The 16902-nt window shown below is 34.2% G+C and overlaps 1 protein-coding gene across 1 annotated transcript; it reads right to left on the bottom strand.

The window, feature by feature from the left end:
• Positions 1–2207: 2207 nt before the first annotated feature.
• LOC141616775 (uncharacterized) lies at positions 2208–5742 on the bottom strand. Its single transcript, XM_074433914.1, has 4 exons — positions 5510–5742; positions 3747–5109; positions 3482–3661; positions 2208–3363 (listed from the first exon to the last, which is right to left on the bottom strand). Exons 2-4 carry the CDS (start codon positions 5097–5099, stop codon positions 3157–3159), a joined length of 1740 nt encoding a protein of 579 aa, XP_074290015.1. The 5' UTR covers positions 5100–5109; positions 5510–5742; the 3' UTR covers positions 2208–3156.
• Between the last annotated feature and the right edge of the window lie 11160 nt (positions 5743–16902).

Genomic DNA, 16902 nt, shown 5'->3' with positions numbered 1-16902 from the left:
CATCGAAAGTTTAGCATAAGGTGGGTGATCATATGATTATAAATAGAAGTCGTCCTTAGAACCTAAATACCAACCCAAAACCTTCTGAGTCTCTTAAGCATTGTCTTGGAGAGCTCTTAAGAGTTTATATCATTAACTCCACGATATGATATATATATTTTTTTTATATTATGTCCAAGTGGTGTTTATAATTTTTATATAAAAACTTATAAATCTCATTTAGCAAAAAAGTAACATAATTTTTTTTTTGAAAAATTATATAATTAGATTCGTGGTAAATAAATGCTAGCATTAGAATATAGTATCATATTATTTGCAGATATTTTAATTATGATAAGAAGTTACAAAAATGTACTATAAGAATATTAATAAATAGTATTCCTATAGTATTTGCTTATTATTATTAAACTGGGTTAGATGTCGAATTAGGTGTGAAAAAGATGGTGTATTTCTAAGTATATTGTTTGTCCCACATTGAAAAATAATGTAGGTGTGGTAAATATACTACATATAAATAGTTGAATTGTCCCACATTAGAAGATTATCATGAGGTGAGGTATCACATGATTATAAATATGAGTCATAACTTAGGGGTATCAACCCAAAATCTTTTGAATCGCTTAAAAATTATCTTAGAGAGTTCTTATAAGAGTTTGTATTAACGGCAAACCTTAGTTACAACAATACCATACAAATATTAATCACGTAAATATTTATAAAAGCGATTATATATTACTATATTAGTGATATTATAATGTTTATTTTAAGACAATCGATAGTATAATAACTTTATTTAAGACAAAGTCATAATTAAAAACTAAAATGGGTGTTAAATATACATAAATTTGTTTGTGTCATATAATGATAATTTCTGCACTAAAATAGAAAATTTATGAATTATAATACAATCAAGTGTTGCATAAAAAGATCTTAAATCCACAAACAAATCAATAATGAGCTTTTTTACTTTGATAAATAGTAGAATTAAATCTTTTTAACTTTCAAATATAGGTAATTATTATGCCTCATTACATTTGAGTAACTAAAATACATCATAATTTTTAACCATTAATCAAAATCGGACCAGAAAAAGGAAATATTTTGCATTTGTTTATACATTCTATTGCTCCCTCAATTACATCTTAAAAGTCGTGTTAGGAAAAAAAATGTAATTTAAATTATATCATTTGTACATATTTTAATTATGATAAAAAATGGAAAAAAACGTACGAATATAAATAGATAGTATAATATTTTCTCATTATTAAATCGGGTTGGATATCGAAATAGGTGCAAAAAAGATGGTGTACTTTTTCGTGTGTTATTTGTCCCACATTGAAAAATAATGTAGGTGTGGTAAATATACTGCATATAAATAGTTGGATTGTCCCACATCAGAAAATTATCATAAGGTGGGGTGATCTTAAAAATTAATTTAGGAAAGTATTATAAATAATATTTTTTGATGTAAAAAATAAAGTGGAGAATCTTTTAATTATTATAAAATTTATTTGCTATATTATATTCAAGTGATGTTTCTAATTTTTATATAAAAAATTTTACATTTCATTTGGCAAAAAAATATCATTAAGAAAATTATGAAAATAACATAATTTGATTCGTGGTAAAAATGATATCATTAGCGTATAGATTTCATATAATTTGTACATATATAAAATTGTGTACTTCTTAGTATGTTATATATCTCACATTGAAAAATAATGCAGGATTATATAAAAATAATAGAATTGTCCCACATCGAAAGATTAACATAAGATGTAGTGGTCTTATGATTATAAATATGAGGCATCCTTGGAACTTAGGTATCAACCTAACATCTTTTGCGTCTCTTAAATAAGATGTTTTGACTTTTGATCATATCTAAATAAATGATTAGACATAAGATGTAAATATTAAGAACTTATAACCAATTTTTTTTAACTAAGTTAATTACCCCGTTGCAACGCACGGGCATCCAAACTAGTTCTCATTATAAACGAACATTATCCGTTTATAATGAAAGACGGGCCAAATACAATACCACTTTCCTAATAAGACAAATAACAAGTGGTATGGTGGGGACAAAAAATATTATCACTTTCATTGTATTTAACCCATCTATAACAATAAACAGATATACACGTCGATTTACAATTTCGAATTTTAGAAAGTTTGGGATGCAATATATTAGAGACCATAACTTGATATAAGCCCAAGATTATAGAAACCCATTGGGCCATTGAGGGTCTGAATTAATTGATACGAGTACTTGATACAAAATCCAAAGCCGGAACATCGATAATGTTCGACCCTATCCTCGTACGTTATGGAGTTAACTCATGTGCTACCTTATTATAGTTCGTACTAGTAAAGTATACTAATAAAAGACTCATAGACGGTGTCAAAAAAATTTACATAAAAACAGAATATTAACAACTAACTCCGAATATAAATCATTCTGCCTATGCCTCATCGGCTCGAGTGATCTGTTGATCACCACCAGACGATCGCCTTCCACAACCACGTTAACGCGTCCTTGTCTTCCTGCCTCCTCTAGTCCCTTCAAGTCTTCAACAACACCTTCGCCTTAGCGATCATTAGGTCTAGAATCTCCCTTGTCTGTTAGGCCATCCCTTCTTAACCCGGTAAACAACCCACATTCCAAACTCGCCACCCTTCTTCACGCCCACATTAACATACAGTGATTTACCCATAGTACTCATTCCGAGACCTTTCTGAGAAAAAATGGTACGCCCATTGCTGCTTTAGTCCAAGCCGCATCAACTACGATTCTAAAAATGAAGCAGCTTAAGTTGAATCCAATTAATGATCCAGATTTGCATACTACATTCACAACCCAAGAAGGCTCAAAATACCCAAACAACCTGCTGCCCGTAGTCTGCTGGTAAATGTCACATTCCCTGAAAAGACGAGCTGTTTTATTTGAAAGTTCAACAAGGCAAGCGGACACTTGGTATTCATCTCTATATATGTTCTCTGGAATGCCGTCTTAAGCTAAGCAGGAGAGGATTCAAAAGAATTTTCCAAAGGAGAATCTTCCAAACTTGAGGACCCGGGAGTATCCAAAGAGTCTGTCTGCAGAAGTTAATAATAATGCTCGACAACCTGTCCATGCTCTTATCCGATTTGTTTTTGTCATTCGTAAGACCAATGAAACTTGAAACAAACGTCATTTGTTGTTCGACATTGCTCCGGCAAAGCCGCCAAATTATCCTTTATGTCCAGAATATCCAACGAGCTTTCAACTTCGAAATCTTTCAATAGATGCATCCAACAGGGATTGGTCGGCTGCTCATCGGGAATGTCCTCTACGGATTTCTTAATCAAATTTTCACACACATACTGCAAAAACAATTGCAAATTATTAGTAAAATTCTCTTTTAATGAAGGAACACGGAAATGTCGCTGGTGAAAGCGTTCAAAACACACAAAAATAATTAATATACCAAGTAAAACATACCTTTATGAGATCATATGAAGTGTAACCAAAAGTCAAGGTGGTCGGACGAATGGTCCATAGCACGGCATCCACAAGAGCAGCTACATTTTGCTCGACTTCATAAGTAACCGAAAGCATTAAGTGAACATTATATCCTGAGGAAGCTTGAATTGCTTCAATTTGCTCAGGTTCAAATGTCGCCTAGCAAAACCAAACGAAATACATTAACTATATGTATAAATAACAGAAAGAAAATGACGGACGAGAGAAAGGGGAGGATACTCACCAGTGGCGAAGTAACGAGCAGGGACACATAGGTCGGAACTGCCATAACGCAAACAAGGAATGCCCTTAAGCTATTGAACCAAAATGTGTCGTAAGCATAATTAACTGTTAATTCACAGCTGCTCTTCTCTAGATCAGAGGTTGAACTAAAGAAAAGCAGCTTGGGAACAGTACTCCCTTGATATCGGAACACCCTCAGTTTCGGACAATCAACATACAGCTCCATCAGACCATAAGTACTACAATCAAGCAGCGTCAAACTCGGACAATCAATATGAACCTCCTTCAAAGGAACTGAACCGTCTCCAGTGAACTTTAACTTCCTGAGAACATTAGTATTTGCTTTAAATGTTTCCGTATCATGTATAAAAATATCTGCTTCTTCGACTAGAGGAAATGTAGCGGCGAGGTCTGCAAACAGGCTAGGCTGGTTAATGGTGCAACCCACCAAAGTGAGCTCTCTAATGCTGGCGCAAGCAGCAGGGCTGATATGACATTCGGTGTCAATATTAACATCACACTTGAAGCATTCAAGATTAGTGTCTTCAATGCCAACACGATCAATCAAACCATCCTCAATTTCAATGAGAGCGTTCTTTAGCTTAGGAAACTTCGAGAGCTCCATGGAGTCCATCAAGACAGTGCAGTAATCAAGGACTAGTATTTCAATCCCCTTACAGTAGTTTGTCAGGTTCTCAAACACGTGATCTCCTATGTAAACATGTGACAGGCACAATCGCTGAAGAGAACAAAATGAGACTCCCCTTTTGTTGATAGGGTCGCCAACTAATGTCTCATCAGCAAACTTACACCCTCGAATATACACAGTACGCAAGCCTTTTGAAGCCAACACTGAAATCGGAAACTCATATAATACACAACCATCATCCAATAAATTTTCCCACAGGTTACCAGCACTCTGCATAAAAAAACAGATTTCCTGAACATTAATCTGTTTCACCAACTCTAACCATTTATCAACACGGGAGAAGTTCTTGGGATCATTAATGGCAATGGTCAATGCTAACTTTCGAATAGGTGAATCTAGTTGTGTGGCTTTAGATAAGCGACAATCGACCTCATCCATAAACATATCACTTATTTGACTAATACTAGGCTCTCGACTGCCTTCTTTAGCCGAAATCAGGGATTTCAATGCAAATAAGTTATGATCAAAATGAAGAATGGGGTATAGGCTATAATAGTTGTTCCAGGCCTTAGATAAGATTGATGTTCGAGCAGAATCTTCTAAAGGAAGATAAGATAATATGTGAAGGATGATAGGCTCCGGCAACTCTGAAATACGATCCAAATTCTCAATCATCTTTCTCTTTTTACTCGCCACATACGTCATCCTCTCTAACCTGTTAACATCCGGCCACAAAGAAAAAAAAAATGTCAGTGAGACGATTACTTAACTGAAACTCTGAAACTTGATATGCTTTACACAAATTATAAAGTAAGACGGTCTGAAATTGCAGTTTAAAGGTGGTTTCTTTTTTATTGATTATTAAGGTAGTCAAAGGGCTGAAGATGAAGCTAATCTAATTGTAACTTAGCTTGTCAAAAACAATTACAGGATCCCAAAATAAAAGATGCTCATCAAACTGGTGAACCAAATATTAAGCTCAAAACTAATTATTCCCTCCATCTCAATCATTCGTGCACCTTTTATTTATTTATTTATTGGTATTTTAATGAAAGATAAATAATCTCAATGAAAAAAATACTTGAGCATTATACCAATAACATTGAAACACATACCTGAGTGAGAGTTGAGATTATTGATCAATGATCAATTAATTGAGGAATTAAATCCCGATGTTGTAATTAGGAGGAAGCAAACCTTTTAACCTTGTTTGTTTTGTGAACGACTGAAGAAGATTAATGGTAAATTGGTGACGGTAAAGGTAGTATTTATCATGGTTGAGACTTGAGAGTTCCAAATAGGTTCGGATTAGGAATTTAATAATTAGGATGGATTACAACTTGTTATTTCCTTTTTCTGGATGACTATTTCAATTAGAGGTGGCAATCGGGTGGGTCGAGTCGAATTCGAGTCGGGTAGTTTCAGGTTCGGGTTATCATATTGTCGGGTCGATTCGAGTCATTTACATTTGTGGGTCGGATCGGGTTCGGTCGGATTATTTCAGGTTATGACTTGCTTCAGATATCGGGTAGGCATGGGGAATACTTGGACGGTTGAGAAGCGTCAGATTAATCCGATAACTATCCTTTTAACAGTTCATAGTGAGTCAAAAAGTTTTAATACCGGTTCCTAACGGGTCATAACTCACAATTAATCCCCTTTTTCAGGTTTCTTTAATATTATGCGATATTATACATAAATAAATACTAATAAAAATATAATGAAATTGAATTCAAAATTTTCACTTAAGACTAACTAAAAACTAACGATTATGATTTATGAACACATTCATTTATATAATATTGAATGTGAAATAATTATAAAATAAAATTTTAATGTAATTTTGTTTTATCAATTATTCAGATATAAGACTTACGATAAGATTTGAATCAAAAATATGAAAATTAAAGATAACTAATTAATATAAGGACGGGTGGCCAAATATATTTGACTCGAATTTGAAATAACTCGCCAACAAAATCATTTGAACCTAAATTCAAGAAAATTCAAATTAATCTAACTCGAATTAACTCGTATTTGAATTGACCCAAACCAAAATTGTAATACCCGCCTTTTTGAGACCCTTTGACCAGCATTGACTGACCTTGAGAGCGGGAATAGCCTTAGAAAGGCGTGCCAAGTTGTCTTGGGTTACGAGTTAGGAGTGGTACTCGATAGAGTAGAGGCTACTCGATCGAGTAGCTTAGTTACTCGATCGAGTAGGGGGCCACTCGATCGAGTATGTTGGGTACTCGATCGAGTACCGAGTTTTCAGCGAGAGTTTTATATCGCGTTTTGTTAAATCCGCAAATCATTTCCGCCTCTTTCTTCCCATCCATCAGTCGCCTCTTTCCCTTCCCTTCACCACAAAACCTCCATGGAAGCCTTTTTGAAGATCCTTGTGCCTTAGGAGGGCGTCACTTGAGTCGGGTAGTGGTCTTTTGCTGAGTTTCTCCCTATAGGTATGTCATAATCATCACCCGTGTCCTTGTTCTTTACAGTTAGGATTTGCTTGTTAGTAATAGACAGTTGTATTGTGGTTATTGGCTTTGCTTGGTCGCTGGATATGTTGGTTGTCGACAGGGATTGGTTGCAGTTGCTTAAAGGTAGGTTCGCCTACTCAGTTTCTGTAGATAGTCTAGTGTGTCGATTGTTGTATCGTTGCTGTTGTGTTGTGATTACGGTTGTTGGTGTTGTGACTGTGATTGTTTGTCTGTGGTTCTCGAGATGCGTTCTCGGCTGAGTGGAGTCACTTGCGGGAGTGGCTTCACGCCCTAGTTTCGCCCTTCGTGGAACCCGCCACGGAAGGGGATGTGCACATTAATGGGACAGGGTTGTCGCTCGGTATGATGAGCGGGGCTTAGGTGGGAACGGCTGCGGTCCCCCACTGGCAGGGCTGGTCCAGTGGACAGTCGGTGATGGAGATGGAGTGGAGTGCCTGATTGTGATCGATTGTCTTGTGTTGTTTGATAGTTGTTGGTAACTTGGTGTGTCTTATCTCAGTACTGACCTTGTGTGGTTGTCTTGTTTGTTTATGTGTCTGCCGTGATCCCCTATGGTGAGCAGTCTGTCTTAGCAGGTGTTGATGTGGTTGCTAGCTGAAGTCCGGGCAGGGATGAGTCGCCACGAGGGTTAACAGTTATAGCAAGTAGACGTTGAGTTGTATCTTTTATACCGTAGTTGGATAGATCACTTGTAAAGTATCGTAATAGTTCTTTTATCGGCATTTGATCATTACTATCCTCGGGCAACCGAGATGGTAACGCCTTTATATGCTAAGGAAGGCCTAGTTAAGGCTCCTCTGTATATGGGGGTGTTACAAAAATTTACCCAATTTTGAAGGTTCATTCGATTTCCTTATTTAATTATGAATGGATAAAATTAATTTGCGATAAAATAAGATGGAGAATGAGCTAATAGTTTTATGTTTGCTAACTTTAGCTTAAACTGTGATGGAACAAGAAAATGAATCTGAAAAATTTGTTAAGTTTATTTAAGTTAAATTTAAGTTATTAAATTAATTTAAGTAACTTAAGCTTAATTATATTAAGTTTAGTTAAGCTAAATGAAAATTTATACTCTATCTAATCCCTACTAAACTAAAAGAATAAGAAAGCTTCAATATTTTCTCGCCTAAATGAATATTCTATATTTGGGCTTCATTATATCTTATCTACAATTGGGCCAAACTTCTTAATTTCATATAATTTTATTCCATTTACACATTTATATGTCTACAACTGGCCAATACTTATTAATTACATACAATAACTAATCTACTACAAGATAAGAGCATTATAATGTTTTTACTTCTAAAATGGAAAAATTGCGAATACATTTTTTTACACTTTAATTTAATACTATCTATTTTTACTGTCTACAACGTGAACATTTAAATTTGGTTATTTTTTTAATTTTTTTGATTTAATATATACATAAGTATATTTATTACAACACAGATACACATAAAATAGTTTCAACAATTGTATATACAGTAACAGTGCTGAACCTTCTTTTTTCTATCTCTTAATATAAAACATTACTAATATTAAGTTTTATTCTATACTAAAATTTCAAATGGAGTTAAAATAAGTTAAATATAATTAGATAATTGTTAAATTCTCTAATGTCCCTATCTAAAAAACCACGTGTGCGCGGGATTTATACTAGTTTAGTTTATTTCAAGTCAGTTAAGTTTAGCTTTATTAAATTCAATTTACTTGAGTTTAGCTCAATTCAATTTAATTTAATTTAGTTCAACTACCTTTAATCCGGTTTAGCCATGTTTAGTTCATTTAAGTTCAATTCACTAAGTTCAGCTATAGTAAATTTAGTTTAACTCAGTTTAGTTCATTTCAGTTCAATGCAGGCTATGCAGCTCACTCATACTCCGTATCTATTTAAGTTAAAGAACTAGTTTTGTGACCCGTGAGAATCACGGGCTTGATTGTTTTTGTTCTTTTATTTTTGCGGTATCGTTCATGAATGCGTTATTTGGCTTGTTTGTCTGCTTGCTTATTATCTTGGAGATATGTTGGTAGGGTACCTAAGCAAGGCAATAAAGAGGGTCATGTCATAATTCATGAGGGTAAGATATATTATAGCACCAAAACCCATGAATCCCTCATTTTAAAGAACAACGAATGTCCATTATCTGATTTCGAAAACTGGTATTGCATATAAATTAAATGGGAAATTGTATTGCCTTGTGTTTCATTAGAGCACTTTAAACAACTTATTCTCAAAGCCTATAAGCAAAGTCAACACAAATTATCGGAAACGTAAAATTGCATTCAAAAAGTGGAATATTAACTTTGAAAACTACTCTTATTTTGCTACGGTCCTCATTGTCTTTGTTCTTTTACTGAATGTTGTCTTGTTGTGTTAATTACTGTTAGTCCCTTTCTGTTTTTGTCTTGTGCTTTTCTTTTTACGGTGTTTAGATTGTCTCTGGATTTCGAGGGCGCTTGGCTTTGTCATGGTGGTTATTCAGTTCACTCAACATTGACGGCTTTTGGCATTCTAGTACTTGATAAATTGTTTTTAGTGTTGTTTTGGTGCGTTCGGAGAACCTTGGTTCTATTTTTATCCGACAAAGAAACAAAATGTTGGACACTTGGACATCTAATTCTATTCTTTATTACCTAAGGTATTCTAATGAAAAAAGAAATATAAAATAAAGTAAATATGTAAAATATATAAATGAATGGATGGTAATGATTTTTATAACTGAATTTTACATATTGCCTTTAGTCAATTAGAGACGATATGAATAATGCGCAGAAAGCGCTATGTTAAAATACAACTTATGTTTATCTTACTAATTAGGCTAAAATTACAAGTTTATTTTCTTAAATGCAATGGAGTTTGTTAAACTTTTAACAAATAATACATTTACAATTCTTGTCGGCTCGTCGGTCTTGCAACATCGTCCTTGTAAATTCAATTGATTTCCAACGTATTGGAAAAAATATTATTGAAATGATTTTTATATAACGAAATACCTAAGTGATATACTTAAAATATTAGCAAGGAGTTGATGACATGTGACTTATACAAATAAAATTCTAGACTAAATACGCATTCAATAATTTTAAAAATAAATTTTATGTGAGCAATTTTTGAGAGGATACACGAGAAAATGTATTTATTAAACAATGGACATCATTCTAGTTTCATTTCTACTATATCTCTTGTCAATTAGAGTCATCTCTATATCTTTTATTGTTGGTAAACTTTTATGTGAGGAGCTTTAACGCCTATCCAAATGAATTTCAAAGAAATAAGGATACACAATTTGTATTTTTATACTTCTTCCATTTTATTAATTATCACCTCATTTGCTTGTGTGCAATAATTAAGATTAAGAAAAGATAAAAACCAATTGAAAATAAAAGGAAAAAGGTTGCAATTGGTGGAGTAATGCGAGAATTTTACCCTTAAACGATGACATTATTTTGTAATTTAAAAAAAAAAAGTTATAAGAAACATTGGTAAAAAGTAAGTCCCAAAGTAGAAATCAAAGAAAAAGGGTGATAATATAGAAATGGACAAAAAAAGAGAAGTGGGGTGATAATTAAAAAATATTCATAACAATTGATTATGAGAAAACAAAAATATATACAAACAAAAAAAGTAAATATTTTTCGAAGAAATATTGAGAGTGCTAGAAGAAAATATTTGATGGAAAACAAAAAATGATTTAAAGGCTTGAAAGCATTCAAAATGGAACAAAGGATTGGAAAATGATCATTGGATTTCAATCAAAAACCATGCAAAATATTTACCTTGATCCGCATTAAAAGATCCGATTTATATCCTTAGAGCATATAACTTCAACACTTCCATTAAAACATTTTATTTATAATCTGTTTGTCGACTAATATATTTGATTTATAACCTGATTGACAAAATACAAGTTGAAGAGTACACGGAAAACTAATAAAGTGCACGAAAGGGTATAAGACAATTTAGTACAATTTACAAAATTTGTCAATTAATATTCTAAGGGTTGGAATATATAATGTAACATGTCACCAATAATTAGAGATTCATAGTATAATTTGATATTGCGCATACATCATAATAATAATAAAAAAAGAAAAACTCAATGAAACTGAAAAATTATTCAAGTCAAAAGATAATTGCAAAGAAGTTTCATAACCATTATTTCCAGATTTCATGCATCGTTTTTGTTATGTAAGTATGTCATCCTCCTGCAATTTTAATACAAATACAAAAATAATAATTAAATAAGATTCTAACTATTAATTAATTTAAAACATAATAAGAATAAAAGAGTTAAATAATTCAATTGTTTATATATGCATATTTTACCTAGCAACTTTTTGGATAAAAATGAAAAATAGGATTGTTGTAATATTTATATAAGATTCAAACTATTAATTAATTCAAAACATAATAAGAATAAAAAAGGGTAAATAATTCAATTGGTTATATATGCATACTTTACCTATTAACTTTTTGGATAAAAATGAAAAATAGGATTGTTATAATATTTATATAAGGAAATTTTTGTAATTAATTTCAATAATTTATTTGAGAGAAGAAGAATGTTGTGTGAACTAAGGGGGAGATAAAAAATGGTGAAATAAATACAAAGTATAATAATTGTGAGGAAAAACCAAAAGACCATCTATTAAATAAAAGAAAAAAAAAAGTTAAATGAATAGGTAGATTAATACCAAATTTATGAGAGGAAAATAAAGAGTTTGTATTAATTTGTTTTTTGTGTTTAGCACTAATATTTTTTTATTTTTTGTATTTTATAAGCATGTAACACATGATATTTAGAGATTACTTTTAGTTAGATAATTACTTGCTTTTAGTCAGACAATTAAGTAATTAATATAATTGAATTATTAATAACCAATAGAAAAATTACACGTGGATTAAAATTAAATGCAAAGAAAAATAACATAAAATGTGGCACTTAAAATTGCTTAACATGACACACGTCAAATAATAAACTACTCATCTTGCTTTTTTTTTATTATGTTGTATAGATACTAATAATTAAGTCATTTATCATACTAAATTTTGAAAAAACAATTAATATGGAATATTTTAAAGGATAATTAAACAATAAAAGTGGACTGGAGAAGATCTCATTTAAATTATAATTTACGTGATATAATTTCATGAACTAAATATATGGTATTACCACCCTTTTAAAATTCTATTATTAGTGTTTAATTTACTTATGTATTTACATAATTTGTTTGTAAATTATTTAAATTAAATAAATATTTTCTTTTCCATATATTTTATATTTTCCAAAACCTTATCCTTTACGTGAAATAATTTCATGAACTAAATACACGGTATTACTTTCCTTTTAGAATTTTAACTATTAATTAATTCAAAACATAATAAGAATAAAAAAGTTAAATAATTCAATTGTTTATATATGCATACTTTACCTAACAACTTTTTGGATAAAAAATGAAAAATAGGATTATTGTAATATTTATATAAGATTCAAACTATTAATTAATTCAAAACATAATAAGAATAAAAAAAGTTAAATAATTCAATTGGTTATATATGCATACTTTACCTACCAACTTTTTGGATAAAAATGAAAAATAGGATTGTTATATTATTTATATAAGGAAATTTTTGTAATTAATTTCAATAATTTATTTGAGAGAAGAAGAATGTTGTGTGAACTAAGAGGGAGATAAAAAATGGTGAAATAAATACAAAATATAATAATTGTGAGGAAAAACCAAAAGCCCATCTATTAAATAAAAGAAAAAAAAAAAAGTTAAATGAATAGGTAGATTAATACCAAATTTATGAGAGGAAAATAAAGAGTTTGTATTAATTTGTTTTTTGTGTTTAGCACTAATATTTTTTATTTTTTGTATTTTATAAGCATGTAACACATGATATTTAGAGATTACTTTTAGTTAGATAATTACTTACTTTTAGTTAGATAATTAAGTAATTAATATAATTGAATTATTAGTAACCAATAGAAAAATTACACGTGGATTAAAATTAAATGCAAAGAAAAATAACATAAAATGTGGCACTTAAAATTGCTTAACATGACACACGTCAAATAATAAACTACTCATCTTGCTTTTTTATTATGTTGTATAGATACTAATAATTAAGTCATTTATCATACTAAATTTTGAAAAAACAATTAATTTGGAATAAATTTTAAAGGATAATTAAACAATAAAAGTGGAATAGAGAAGATCTCATTTAAATTATAATTTACGTGATATAATTTCATGAACTAAATACATGGTATTACTACCCTTTTAAAATTCTATTATTAATGTTTAATTTACTTATGTATTTACAGAATTTATTTGTAAATTATTTAAATTAAATAAATATTTTCTTTTCCATATATTTTATTGTTCCGGGTGTAATTCCAGAGCAGATATTGTTACCACCCGTGGCTTGTTGAATGATGTCTTGAGTTGAATCCCTCTTGTCTTTATCGTCCCTCTCGGCCTCTCCTGCAACAATGAACGAACTGAGGGCTTGGCTTTGTGCCAAGCGTACTCACTCCGACGCTCAAGTCAGTAAACTTAGAGGGATAAGTTGTTATTTGGCTAAGTGCGTATTGTAGAGAGATAAGGGAGATATTACCAGATGAATAGTAATTCTTAGGTTAAAATGTGGGATCCTTTCCTCAATGAAGGTTGAGGAGTATTTATAGACTTTCACCTTTTGTCACGTAGTGGCCAAGTGGCTAGCAGGTGGAAAGACCGTTATACCCTCGGCCGATGGAACCATGGAAGGCCGGCCGAGGGGCCTTGGATATGAGTACGCGGATATGTGTCCCGGCTGGCTAGTTGCCTGGCCGAGATCCAAGTGACAGGCGGACAGGCCTCGTCGGTTAGGGTCGTCTGCCGTTGACTTCTTGTGGATATCTTTGACCTTGCTCAATGTGTTGACTTGGTCGTTGGTGCGAGAATATGCCCCATCAATTTGCCCCAGCGTAGTCTATGCCGTGGTATGGGCTCCGATGTATGTTGAGCGTATATTCTGCGCAAGTAAAAATTTTCTGCCCCGGCTTCTTCTACCTCGGCTTGGTTCTGCTTAGGCCGTACCATATCCCCCCTCCACATGGATGGGTAAAGGGCATCCGATGTGGAAAAGAAAGTGACGCTGGCCGAGACCTGGGTTGAGAGTGCCGGTTGTTTCCCTCGTCACTCCCGGCTTTGGCCGAGGCAATCGAGTTTACGTCCTTGTCTGCTGTTGTAAATATGTTAGCATATCGGCTCGTTCCCCCGTCACTCCCGGCTTTGGCCGAGGTGATCGAGGTTTTGGCTCGATTGCATCTTTCGGCTCGTTCCCCGTCACTCCGGCTTGGCGAGGTGATCGAGGTTTTGGCTCGATTGCATCTTTCGGCTCGTTTCCCCGTCACTCCCGGCTTTGGCCGAGGTGATCGAGGTTTTGGCTCGATTGCATCTTTCGGCTCGTTCCCCCGTCACTCCCGGCTTTGGCCGAGGTGATCGAGGTTTTGGCTCGATTGCATCTTTCGGCTCGTTCCCCCGTCACTCCCGGCTTTGGCCGAGGTGATCGAGGTTTTGGCTCGATTGCATCTTTCGGCTCGTTCCCCCCGTCACTCCCGGCTTTGGCCGAGGTGATCGAGGTTTTGGCTCGATTGCATCTTTCGGCTCGTTCCCCCGTCACTCCCGGCTTTGGCCGAGGTGATCGAGGTTTTGGCTCGATTGCAACTTTCGGCTCGTTCCCCGTCACTCCCGGCTTTGGCCGAGGTGATCGAGGTTTTGGCTCGATTGCATCTTTCGCTCGTTCCCCGTCACTCCGGCTTTGGCCGAGGTGATCGAGGTTTTGGCTCGATTGCATCTTTCGGCTCGTTCCCCCGTCACTCCCGGCTTTGGCCGAGGTGATCGAGGTTTTGGCTCGATTGCATCTTTCGGCTCGTTCCTCCGTCACTCCCGGCTTTGGCCGAGGTGATCGAGGTTTTGGCTCGATTGCATCTTTCGGCTCGTTCCCCCGTCACTCCCGGCTTTGGCCGAGGTGATCGAGGTTTTGGCTCGATTGCATCTTTCGGCTCGTTCCCCCGTCACTCCCGGCTTTGGCCGAGGTGATCGAGGTTTTGGCTCGATTGCATCTTTCGGCTCGTTCCCCCGTCACTCCCGGCTTTGGCCGAGGTGATCGAGGTTTTGGCTCGATTGCATTTACTTTGTTCCTGGGGCTCCAGCTACATACTTGCTGAGGCTCCCCTTTTGGATTAGCTCTTCGATGGCGTTCCTTAGATGTCGGCAGTTATCAGTTTTATGGCCGGTGTGGCCGTGATATTCGCAATATTGGCTCGTGTCACCGTCCCCCCTCACCTCGGGGGGCCTTGCCCACTTCTGCCCCTCATTCTTGCTCAGGGCAAAAGACCTCGACCGGTGGAGGGCTGCGCAACCCCAGAATTGTGGACGGTATCATCTTGGCAGAATTCGGTTTCGTCGGTCACGAATACCTCCCGTTGTTTCGACATCTTCTTAGCTTTTTGGGTGGGTTTTTGTTTTGTTTATTTTTTGTTTGGGAATGAATGTGACTAGCTTCTAGTATCTTTTCCCACAGACGGCGCCAATTGTTCCGGGTGTAATTCCAGAGCAGATATTGTTACCACCCGTGGCTTGTTGAATGATGTCTTGAGTTGAATCCCTCTTGTCTTTATCGTCCCTCTCGGCCTCTCCTGCAACAATGAACGAACTGAGGGCTTGGCTTTGTGCCAAGCGTACTCACTCCGACGCTCAAGTCAGTAAACTTAGAGGGATAAGTTGTTATTTGGCTAAGTGCGTATTGTAGAGAGATAAGGGAGATATTACCAGATGAATAGTAATTCTTAGGTTAAAATGTGGGATCCTTTCCTCAATGAAGGTTGAGGAGTATTTATAGACTTTCACCTTTTGTCACGTAGTGGCCAAGTGGCCAAGTGGCTAGCAGGTGGAAAGACCGTTATACCCTCGGCCGATGGAACCATGGAAGGCCGGCCGAGGGGCCTTGGATATGAGTACGCGGATATGTGTCCCGGCTGGCTAGTTGCCTGGCCGAGATCCAAGTGACAGGCGGACAGGCCTCGTCGGTTAGGCTGTCTAAGCCGTTGACTTGCTGTGGATATCTTTGACCTTGCTCAATGTGTTGACTTGGTCAGCGGGTGCAGAATATGCCCCATCATTTATATTTTCCAAAACTTTATCCTTTACGTGAAATAATTTCATTAACTAAATATACGGTATTACTCCCCTTTTAGGATTTTATTATTAGTGTTTAATTTCATTTAAGTATTTACTGAATTTGTTTGTAAATTACTTAAATTAAATAAATATTTTTTTTCCATATATTTTATATTTTCCTAAGAAAATATTTTATATGATATTTAATACTCAATTGTTGATTAATTAGTTCTATAAAACATCTTCTATATACAACAAAGTTATAATAACAACAATAGTGAATTGGTGCCTTTCAAAAAAAAAATTAGTGAATTAGTGACAAATCTGACAATACAAAACAAAAATTGTTTTCAACTTCATTTATTCTTCTTCGTTCTTAATTTCTTATGTATTCAGTTTTTTTTTTTATTTCGAATACATATAATACTAATCCATATGAAATTTCTTGAAATTATTAACTTATAGTTAATGTGTATTTTCTTATTGTAGTTTTTTTTTTGAGTTAATTAAGTTTAAAGCTAATGGAATATGGATGGATTTTTAAAGAAAATAAGTGAATTAAATTAATGCAATATATGAATAAATTGATAATCCATGTCATATTAGTTTGCCAAGTCACATTGTTATTGTGTACGTGGCTTTTTTTCATCCCATGTGGCATTGTCTACGTGGCATTTTTATGCTAGCCTTTTAATAGTATTTATAAATAAGACCTTAGTCAAATAAACTAGCTGAAATAACAAATAGAGCTAAAAATAGTTAAGAGGTGTATTAATTTATTTTCAGTTAGTGTTTAATTCCCTCCGTCCCAGTCAACAGTTTAC

This window comes from Silene latifolia, chromosome 1 (genome assembly GCF_048544455.1).
Source record: "Silene latifolia isolate original U9 population chromosome 1, ASM4854445v1, whole genome shotgun sequence".
Lineage (NCBI taxonomy): Eukaryota > Viridiplantae > Streptophyta > Magnoliopsida > Caryophyllales > Caryophyllaceae > Silene > Silene latifolia.
The sequence above is the reverse complement of the archived record's forward strand: the minus strand, read 5'-3'. Positions and strand labels throughout refer to the sequence as shown.

Excerpts from the sequence above, each read along its gene's own strand:
- LOC141616775 (XM_074433914.1), bottom strand. The coding sequence starts at position 5,099 with ATGACGTATGTGGCGAGTAAAAAGAGAAAGATGATTGAGAATTTGGAT. Across the intron at positions 3,662-3,746 it reads TGCTCGTTACTTCGCCACTG|GCGACATTTGAACCTGAGCA; the intron begins GTGAGTATCCTC and ends TGGTTTTGCTAG. Across the intron at positions 3,364-3,481 it reads CTTCATATGATCTCATAAAG|TATGTGTGTGAAAATTTGAT; the intron begins GTATGTTTTACT and ends TTGTTTTTGCAG.